The 10,648-nt window shown below is 42.4% G+C and overlaps 1 protein-coding gene across 2 annotated transcripts; it reads left to right on the top strand.

Moving 5' to 3' along the window:
- Window positions 1-1,658: 1,658 nt before the first annotated feature.
- On the top strand, window positions 1,659-10,310 carry LOC120698105 (alpha,alpha-trehalose-phosphate synthase [UDP-forming] 1-like). 2 transcript variants are annotated; one of them, XM_039981593.1, is made up of 18 exons: window positions 1,659-1,966; window positions 2,102-2,629; window positions 2,743-2,840; window positions 2,953-3,341; window positions 4,011-4,125; window positions 4,312-4,413; window positions 5,355-5,505; window positions 6,552-6,640; window positions 6,900-6,948; window positions 7,084-7,184; window positions 7,269-7,456; window positions 7,574-7,691; window positions 8,102-8,281; window positions 8,373-8,495; window positions 8,570-8,657; window positions 8,745-8,875; window positions 8,969-9,067; window positions 9,634-10,084. In XM_039981593.1, the coding sequence occupies exons 2-18, from the start codon at window positions 2,146-2,148 to the stop codon at window positions 10,048-10,050; spliced, it is 2,922 nt and encodes a 973-aa protein (XP_039837527.1). In that variant the 5' UTR covers window positions 1,659-1,966; window positions 2,102-2,145; the 3' UTR covers window positions 10,051-10,084. The 2 variants fall into 2 exon arrangements, with proteins under 2 accessions (XP_039837527.1, XP_039837528.1); XM_039981594.1 differs by lacking the exon at window positions 1,659-1,966 and adding an exon at window positions 10,134-10,310 and having other exon boundaries at window positions 2,108-2,629.
- Window positions 10,311-10,648: the final 338 nt, after the last annotated feature.

Here is a 10,648-nt window from a genome sequence, read left to right as displayed (position 1 = left end):
TTAAAGGTACTGAGAACAGTACCTGGTGAGGCACGCGAGTTGCAATTCCCAGGAATCGAACCCGCGCCCGGCCGCTCGCGCACCTGCGAGCGAACCAACTGAGCTATCGCTCGTCCTCAAGCATGCTTCAGTCTACGGTCTAAACTTGAGTGACTGTGTTCTTCGTCTTCGGTGGAAATTTTCCCAATTTTCTGGTACCTCATTAAAGGAACGCGCGGAATAGGCTAAGGGTTTGGGTAGAGAGGTGCAGTGGGTGCTGCCGGGATAGGCAGGCACAACGAAGGCCTTGGCGAGCCACGTTAGTCGCTATGGGGCTCGGGAGTGAGCACGGTAACGGGTCATCATGTAGTGGATGAGGATGAGAATGGTGAACACGGATAGCTAGCTAGAAAGGAGACTATGGTAGGAGGGAAGCTTGGAGTTGCATATCGTTTACGAACAACGAGAGGTGCATGCATCGTATAGATGCTGTTCGTTCATAATCAAACGGTCGACCCGAAAAAAATGTAAAAGCCAACAAATTGTAGCAGAGCATCTCCATGCATGCTCTTTATTGAATCTTTGGATCATTTGCAGGCACCACGCTAACCGCGTGGGTGAACTTGCTGTAACATAACTGGGTGTCGCAACTGGCACAACCAGTTGTATCCTTCCAGCTCCCACTAATAAACACAACTGTCACAATTATAATGTTACCCTTGGTTATTCAATCATACACGCAACTGTTAACTTCGGCACCTCATTTTGAATTATTATCTAATCTAATAGTCCTCTCTAACCATGCTAAGATCCCAGAGTTCTCGGGTTCAAAACTTCTGCCCCTAGGTTTGAGCTTGTTTTAAGATGCGTGTAAAACTTCTTATTGACTAGATTATAACGCATTTGTTTTTATATCAAAGTTGTTTGTTGGAAGACTTCCATCTAAATCAAACTACAAATTGTAGTGTTCTAAATCAAACGAGTAGCATTAGCATTATGATGTTCAACAATTTAAATTATATGAGTAGAACTATTCTGTAACACTACAATTATAATTTATTAACTTTTAAATTATAATTATAGTGTTCAGAAACACGAAAAAGCATATGAGTATAACTATTTTTAGAAATACCTTCCTAGTCTCATAAATTTACTAAATGCTATAATTGTTACTCCCTCCATTCCAAATTATTAGTTATTTTGGTTTTCTAGATACATCGTTTTTTTTGGGAGGGGGATGGATACATCAATTTTACTATGCACCTAGAAATGATATCTATCTAAATGCATAGCAAAAACTATACCATAGAAAAGCCAAACTGACTAATAGTTTAGGATGGAGGGAGTATCTCTGAAGAATACTAAAATTGCGACAAAGATACATGTTGGAGACAATATTATGTTCAAAATGTTAAGTACCTTTGTTTAGCAAAAAATTGTTTACGTATCTTTTATTTCGCAGAAAAAATGTTAGGCATCTTTGATTGGAGGCCCTAACATTGCCGATGATCACCATTAACACGTCCAGCCATGGGAGGCGCGTGCTCTTTCTTTCTCCAAGTACCCCTGACAAGATCCACGCAACTGCAATATTGTTCCACAAGTGAAGAAGTTCAAAATGAATCTAGCGTCTGGGTTCGCGGATGCCATAGGTGCCTAGCTGTACTCCAAACTCCCTCCGTCCCTCCCAGGCTCCCATAAAAAAGCCCAATCCCTCCACCCCACCTGCATACCACTCGTGCTCGCAAACAAGCGTGCGAGTTCGAGGCGAGGCGGCCCCTTTTGCATGTTGCATGCCGTATCTCTGGCGGTGTAGTCCTCCTCCTCCTCCGCTCTCCCCATCTCGCGATTCGAACCACTCCCCCATTGCGAGCGCGCCGCCACAGCTGTTGCCAGGCTCCGGGAAGGGATCGTGCGCGCGGGGCCCGGGTTCCCAGGAGGGAGTGGCGGCGGGCGATCGATCGGAGAGGCGGCGACTCGGGATCGGGTGAGTCGTCGTTTGATCTTCCGTTTTCCGAAACCCGCCTCCCTGCGCGATGGGACTGCTCGGGTGCGCCTGTCGCCCGCGCCGTCTCATCGTCGTTCGTCGCTCACCACGCTCGTCCGCCTAATAATGCTGCAGGCCGGAGCCGGGGCCGGGGCGAGGCGGGGGAGCCGCGGCGGCGCATGAGCTCTGACGCCGCGGGCGGCCAGCGCAGCAGCAACCGTGCAAGGGGCGACGCGGCGCTGATGCCGACCTCCTCGCCCTTCATCGGCGACGGCGGCGGCGCGGGCTCCCCGACCTGCGTCGAGCGCATGCTCCGGGAACGGGAGCACAGCCGCCGCCACTTGTTCGCGTCGCCGGACGCGATGGACACCGACGGTGCCGAGCCCGCCTCCGCTTCCGCGGCGGCCTTCCTGGCGGATGGCGTTCAGTCGCCTGGGCGTGCGTCGCCCGCCAACATGGAGGATGCCTGTGGCGCGGCCCCTGGGCACGCCGCGCGACCGCCGCTCGCGGGCTCCCGCAGCGGATTCCGCCGCCTCGGCCTCCGCGGCATGAAGCAGCGCCTCCTAGTCGTCGCGAACCGTCTGCCCGTATCCGCCAACCGCCGCGGCGAGGACCAGTGGTCGCTGGAGATCAGCGCCGGCGGCCTCGTCAGCGCCCTCCTCGGTAATTCCAAAATCTAACCTCCTCCCGAATGCGATGTGAACGGGAGATGCATGCATTCGAGTTCTGCGCTAACAACTGCCTTGGCTCATATGAAATTTTTGCTGATGCTCAAGGCGTGAAGGACGTCGACGCGAAATGGATCGGATGGGCGGGCGTAAACGTTCCCGACGAGGTTGGCCAGCGAGCCCTCACCAAAGCACTTGCTGAGAAGGTTGGTTACAATTCGTGAGAAATTCCACGTCGTCTTGGTCAATAGAACAGTGACTTTTGTTATCACTCCAATAATTTGAGACATTTTTTTGTGGATTGCTTGAACAACGCAGAGATGCATACCCGTGTTCCTGGATGAGGAGATTGTGCACCAGTACTACAATGGGTACTGCAACAACATCTTGTGGCCACTGTTCCACTACCTAGGACTACCACAAGAGGACAGGCTGGCAACAACGAGGAACTTTGAGTCACAGTTCGACGCGTACAAGCGTGCTAACCAGATGTTCGCGGATGTTGTGTACCAGCACTACCAGGAGGGGGATGTAATCTGGTGCCATGACTACCACCTCATGTTCCTCCCCAAGTGCCTCAAGGACCATGATATCAATATGAAGGTCGGGTGGTTCCTGCACACACCATTCCCGTCATCAGAGATTTACCGGACACTGCCATCCCGCTTAGAGTTGCTTCGCTCTGTGCTATGTGCTGATTTAGTCGGGTAAGCATACCTATCGATTTTGTGTCTGCTGTCCTCTTGTTGTATTTGATTGTCAAAGCTGAGAAGCTTAACTGAGTATCCTTTTTATGCTTGATTTACTTAAAGTAACTTTGTGACTTTGACCATGCTTTTTGTTCATATAATTCCTAGTGAGTCATAAAAATTCAGAGTAATTGGTTATTCTGCTTGCCCAGACATAAAGTTGCTACCCGATCAGGGTGTAACTAAATTGATTATTTTTGGGTTCTGACAGCCTGGTGCCAAATTAGGACCTCGCAATAAATATGGAATAGAAATCAGGTGATAATGAAGGTTCTAGTTTGACTGGCATGAAATGGATCGCTTGCCAGTTCATTGACTGTAAAACAGAGAAAGCGGTTCTAGAGATTGTGATGTACTGCTATCATGATAGGAATGTATCAGATCCACAATATTGGTGATATTATTTTTAGCTCCTACTGACCTGACCAGTCACCTATGAAGTTTACTTTAGATGCAAAACCTTAACCTATTTATTAACTTTTACTTTTCTGCAAATTTCCAAGAAATTTATTCTGGAAAAGCTAAGATAAAGAATGCAGGCAAATGCATTTGAACAGATTTCTGCATATGAAGCCATTAGTTTTTATCTAGGTGAGTTATTCATGGTGGTCTTATTTATTTCTTCAGATTTCATACTTACGATTATGCGAGGCATTTTGTGAGTGCTTGCACTAGAATACTTGGACTTGAGGGTACCCCTGAGGGTGTGGAAGATCAAGGAAGACTAACCAGGGTTGCAGCGGTAATCATCAAGACTAATGTTTTTATGATTTATGTTGTAGATGTACTTAAAGTGTATTGTAACCTTATTCAGTTCTCTTGATAATTCCTTATGTATATTTCAATGTCATATTGATTATTTATTGGTTATCCAAAACACATTTGCGAAATGAATGATTCTTTTTACTCACTTGGCTGAAATATTCAGTTTCCTATTGGGATAGACTCTGATCGTTTCAAGCGAGCATTGGAGCTTCCAGCAGTTAAAAGGCACATCAATGAATTAACACATCGTTTTGCCGGCCGAAAGGTATGGAAACACTTGTCCTTTACTTACAATAGGACAAACTTATAATCCATTCTAAGAAACCAGATACGAAAATAAGTTCAGCACTATATTTTGGTTCCATTTGATCTTTTGTTAACTTGACAAACTACATATGGAAATGTTTGAAAAGTTCTGTTGATTTTGTAGAAAACAGTTCTGTTGATTTATAGAACTGTGAATATGGTCTTTCTCTTTGTGGGAGCCCCCTTTGAAAATGTTTGCTTTGTAGCAGGGCTACCTACATGATAAGTAGTTATCTAACTCCTTCAAATCTCTTTGATTTCTTTAAAAGCTAGAATAGACTTTTATGTCGTTTGAGTGGTGTAATATTGTCAGATAGCATGAACGGTAGTCCTATTACAGGTGCAAAATGAATGTATCTCTAATTATTGCTTGTCATCAGGATAAGGATTTGTTATGTATGTCTCACAAGAACATCTGAATTGTTCGAGTTTACTTCTAGGTGACTACCTGGTTAAAAGAACTCAAAAACTGTTCAACTCTGAAGAATATATGTCATATCAGCCTGATGCTTTATATTGAAATGACTACTGAAAATAGCTGATCAATAATCTGTGGTCATAGCTCAGTGGTCCTATAGTTCTCTGCATTTTATCAGAGTAATGAATTTGATAAGCAGGGTTGTATTTCTGCTGTGATCACTAAACCATGCATTATGTATTCGTTGGTTGAACATACTTTGCACTCTACAGTACTGTGGTTGCTGAATGCCCTGGAAGTCTAGCAGTTTGAAATACTCATCAGTTGCTACTTATCCTAATCCTTCTGCTATCAGTAATTTGTTTTTCCTTTATGTTCATTACTTAACCTCTGTAACTCCTTTAATTTTGAATTTTATCCTTTTCGCTGACATTTAATGATATATTGTTGTTCCTTATATAGTTTTTTTCCTAATGTGCTAGGTAATGCTTGGTGTTGATCGACTTGACATGATCAAGGGAATTCCACAAAAGATTTTGGCCTTTGAAAAGTTTCTTGAGGAAAACCCAGACTGGAATGACAAAGTAGTTCTACTGCAGATTGCTGTGCCAACAAGAACTGACGTCCCCGAGTGTATTGAGCCCCTTTCTGTCTTCTCCCCTTATTTGTCAATTCTTAGTGCAAGTCTTCAAGCATGTGTGCAGTATATATAAGATGCAGTAATATGATTTGACTTGCATGAGGCCTTAATTTACAGCTTAACATCTTCTGTATTAAACAAAAATCATTTTTCAAGTTATCTATTTGGGTATTTCGTAAGTTTTGTCTCCAGCTTCGGGTGCAAAATATCCATGTCCTTTCACTTTTCTGGATAATGATGAATATAATCCTATTGCATTCTTTATTCTGTAATGGGCTTACTCTACTTTTCCATACTGAATCATAAGCCGCAGTGGTTCAGTTAGTGCGTACAGCAGAGTTCTGAAAGATTCTGTATGCTAAAATGTTATATGAGTCTTGGGGGATGCTGTACCATCCTCGGCAAGGGGGTTTCCAATTTACAATAGCTCTACATTAGTGTTTGATGGACTTCTTGTTACATTATATGCATATATAATAACTTGTCGCCTTTATGAAATGAAATAGACTTTTGGTCCTAGGACATGCGCAATTGCTAGTATGTTTGCCTCAAAGCATTTCCACAATGTTACATTCTAATTAGCTTCTATAGATGTCTTGTGGTTATCCAAAACAACACCTAGACGTGACCGGAGGGAGCAGTTGTATGCTGCTCGCAAAAAAGCTTTTTATTATGTTTCGATTTAAAACACTCAATGGATGTTGCTATAGTTTGCATCTTATATATGCAACTTGATGATCCCACATGTTTGTTTGTGGTTGATTATTATTGATAAGAAATAAATCCTATTGTAATCAGGAGTCACTTTGTACTCAGAACTTGCTTGAGTACATGCGTGGATGAGGATGCCCATAGTACCACCTTTTTATTTTAAAAATGTGTTAACGCTCTCATGAGGGACCATGCTTCTGGAGAAATAGATTAAATAAATTGCTTTGCAACTGTTTTTGCTGGTTTTATACCATAATGCCATTAATCAGTTCTGTGAGTTCTACCTAATGTTTTTGGTCAATGAATAACTAGTCACTATGACATGCAGATCAAAAGCTTACGAGCCAAGTGCATGAAATTGTTGGGCGCATAAACGGTCGATTTGGAACCTTAACTGCTGTCCCTATTCATCATCTGGTAGTTTTCGCGCTTTTTTATTTCCGCCTCCATAGCTGTATTATGACCTAATTTTACCTAAGCAATATATCAAATATTCTGCTGAGTAAGCACTGATCATTAGCACCAATTACCAACATAAGGTTCTAATTTTGTAGAAATGATATTATCTATTTTGATGTCTGAAGTATTACAGATAAACTATCAAGATTTCAACCCTGCATAAGAAAGCTTGAATGCATTTTCTTTAAAAGAATCTGAAACAATGTATTTTTTGCAGGACCGATCTCTTGATTTCCATGCCTTGTGCGCTCTTTATGCCGTCACAGGTAATTACTACAGTTCTCTTGATGCTTACAATTAGGCAGATGGGACTGCTTCCACCTTTAATTATCTGATTTATTCATTTAATCAGAGGTTTCCTTCCTTTTGTTATACATGTTAATTTCACTGTCTCTGTTCAGATGTGGCTCTTGTAACATCACTGAGAGATGGGATGAACCTTGTGAGCTATGAGTATGTTGCATGCCAAGGATCTAAGAAAGGAGTTCTGATACTTAGTGAGGTAACTGATCAATTATGCATGCATTTGTTGTTTCTGGGAGAATTGTTTTATTTTCTAAATTTGTTGCTATTACTGCAATTTCAGTTTGCTGGTGCTGCCCAATCACTTGGAGCTGGTGCTATTCTAGTAAACCCTTGGAATATTACAGAAGTTGCAGATTCAATACGTCATGCTTTAACGATGTCATCTGATGAGAGGGAGAAAAGACACAGGCATAACTATGCTCATGTGACAACTCACACAGCTCAAGATTGGGCTGAAACTTTTGTATGGTGAGGTTCTAACTTCCAGTAGTTTGATTAATAGTTTGGTGAACCCTAGTCCCTTCAGTATAAATTTTTTTTTACAACTCTAGCTTTCTGATGACCATCATTTCATTTTTTATGTAGTGAACTAAATGACACGGTTGCTGAAGCACAACTGAGAACAAGACAAGTTCCTCCCAGTCTCCCGAGTCAAACAGCAATCCAGCAATATCTGCGATCTAAAAACCGTCTGCTCATATTGGTAATTCCATATTTCTTCTTTCATACAATCATAATTGATATCGTGGCAAAAAATTTCATCATGTAAACTGGGCGTTATAATTCAGAAATTTCTCACTTGTATCCAGTAGCAGGTGCTCTTTAGAGTCAATTTGAACAATTGCATCTTTTGCTCTTATGCGGCCATTGTCTTCACTCTGGTTGTTGCCTTACACTCTGCTAGACTAGGTCATCATGAGAAATTTGTCGCATATTCAAGTCTCCAATGTTCTTTTTAGTGATTCAGGAATGCCAGTGAAGTTTTTTACTTTCAGCTTTCCATAAGACTTTGAGGACCCTTGCACTTTGAAGTTCTTTATGAGTGGATAATGTTAATTGGACCTTTACAGTAACAACTCAATTCTTGTTATTCATACATATGACTGGTTGTAGGGTTTCAATTCAACATTGACTGAGCCAGTCGAATCCTCTGGGAGAAGGGGTGGTGACCAAATCAAGGAAATGGAACTCAAGTTGCATCCTGACTTAAAGGGTCCTCTGAAAGCCCTCTGTGAGGATGAGCATACTACAGTAATTGTTCTCAGTGGCAGTGACAGGAGTGTTCTCGATGAAGTACTAACTCAGAGCAGGCCTGTCTTTTATTTTAGATTTGATCGGTTGACCACTATATTTCACCTCAGAACCAACCCATCTCTCTGTGCAGAATTTTGGAGAATTTAAAATGTGGTTGGCAGCAGAGCATGGGATGTTTCTACGCCCGACTTATGGAGAATGGATGACAACAATGCCTGAGCATCTGAACATGGACTGGGTTGACAGTGTAAAGGTGAGCCTGCTTCATGAATAAGGTCCTGTTGTATCCAATTAATATAAAGTTTCTGACAATTTGTTTTCTCCCAGCATGTTTTCGAATACTTTACAGAAAGAACCCCAAGGTCCCACTTCGAGCACCGTGAAACATCATTTGTGTGGAATTACAAGTATGCTGGTAGGTGTTGATCTTCCATGCATTTTTTTTAAAAAAAGGTAAAAGCTGTTGTGCGCTAACATTTTATTTCCACCTGTTATTGCAAAGATGTTGAATTTGGAAGGCTTCAAGCAAGAGATATGTTGCAGCACTTGTGGACAGGTCCGATCTCGAATGCAGCTGTTGATGTTGTTCAGGGGAGTCGATCAGTTGAAGTTCGGTCTGTTGGCGTTACAAAGGTCAGTGGCGCAGTATGATGATTCATGTTGGTAGATCGTTTTCTCCATATTTGGCTAGTTGAGTTTTACAGATAATTTGTTTTCTTTCTATAGGGTGCTGCAATTGATCGTATTTTAGGGGAGATAGTTCACAGTGAAAACATGGTTACTCCAATTGACTATGTCCTATGTGTAGGACACTTCCTTGGAAAGGTAATTTTGCAGTTCCATGTTCTTGCTTCAATCAATTTCTTTTTTATGTGCAGATGTCAGTATGCATGCTTCATTTTTTTTATATGAAATTTTAAATATGCTTGGATCATAGTCAAACTTTCAAAGGCAATTATATCTTTCCTTACCGACTGAATTGTGGTAAAATAGTAACTGTTACATAAAAAGATTGACAACGATTACATTAATTTACCAAAAGAAACATCCTTGTCAATCTGCTGATGCAACAATACAAATGAGTCTACTAATGCTTCTCGAAACTCTATGGATAAGCTTGAGAGCAAAATTGCTATTCAAATAGCAGTTCTAAACAAATGGAGGAGCTTTCTGTATGGATTCTGCATGTTTCTTTCCGATTGTTAAAAGCTTACTACTTTGAATAATATCCATCTGTTAGTTATAAAGAATAATATCCATCTTTCAATTGTAATGTAGGAATTCTTATTTAAGTTCATTCATGTACTACTATGCTAATTTTTGATGAATAATTTCAACGCCTGTTCTATCCATCTTTGACTTTGGTAGCATCTGCTTCCTCTTGTTTTCAGGACGAGGACATCTATGTCTTTTTCGATCCCGAGTACCCTTCTGAATCCAAAGTAAAACCAGAGGGTGGCTCAGCATCGCTTGAACGGAGGCCAAACGGAAGGCCACCAAACGGCAGGAGCAACTCCAGGAACTCACAGTCCAGGACACAGAAGACGCAGCAGGTTGCATCTGAGAAGTCGTCATCCTCGTCAAGTCACAGCAGCACGAGCAGCGACCACAACTGGCGCGAAGGGTCCTCGGTCCTCGATCTGAAGGGCGAGAACTACTTCTCCTGCGCCGTCGGAAGGAAGCGCTCCAACGCCCGTTACCTGCTCAACTCATCGGAGGAGGTTGTCTCCTTCCTCAAGGAATTGGCAACGGCAACGGCTGGCTTCCAGGCCGGCCATGCTGATTACATGTTCTTGGATAAGCAGTAGATAGCTCGCAGCCTCCAGGCTTACCAAAGAAGTATTACCCTTGGGGCGGTTGGGGGGGGGGGGGGGGGTGATATACTCATTTCTCAGATGCGCGACAGAGGTCCCCCGTAGCCCGTTAGTGTTGTACAATACTGTACAAAATTTATGCTCGTGATAAAACTGTGAGGGGAGCAAATGGAACGGATAAAGAAGTTTAGGGATGTTCATTGCTTCTGGTATGATATGCAATGTTTGCGGTGTTTAATTGGTTCGCTCTTCGACTTTGCTTTGTCAAATATCATCAATTTTCTGCTACCTCGTGAGTTTGGAATGGTGATTTAGATTTATAATAACTATAATTACACTTTTTTTAGAATTCACCTAGTACTTATGAAACGTGAAAATCCTGTCTGGATGAAGACTTTTTTTATAGAAAAAATATACGGAGTAGTAGTTAAATAAAACTTGTCTGGATGCATGGTTACACAAGGTACTCCAGAAGGGGCAGGGTGCAAGATGCAAGGACTGGAGCCAGGCAGTGGCGGAGCCTCGTGAACACCACACGGGCCCCCCTTCGCCAGGACAAAAGCACCAAGCGAATATCTAAATTTGCATGCCT

This window comes from Panicum virgatum, chromosome 3K (assembly GCF_016808335.1).
Source record: "Panicum virgatum strain AP13 chromosome 3K, P.virgatum_v5, whole genome shotgun sequence".
In the NCBI taxonomy this organism is placed as follows: Eukaryota; Viridiplantae; Streptophyta; class Magnoliopsida; order Poales; family Poaceae; genus Panicum; species Panicum virgatum.
The sequence above is the reverse complement of the archived record's forward strand: the minus strand, read 5'-3'. Positions and strand labels throughout refer to the sequence as shown.

Coding starts and splice junctions, on each gene's coding strand:
- LOC120698105 (XM_039981594.1), top strand. CDS start 2,146: ATGAGCTCTGACGCCGCGGGCGGCCAGCGCAGCAGCAACCGTGCAAGG. Junction 8,876..8,968: donor GGTCTGTTGGCGTTACAAAG/GTCAGTGGCGCA, acceptor TTCTTTCTATAG/GGTGCTGCAATTGATCGTAT. Junction 9,068..9,633: donor TAGGACACTTCCTTGGAAAG/GTAATTTTGCAG, acceptor TCTTGTTTTCAG/GACGAGGACATCTATGTCTT.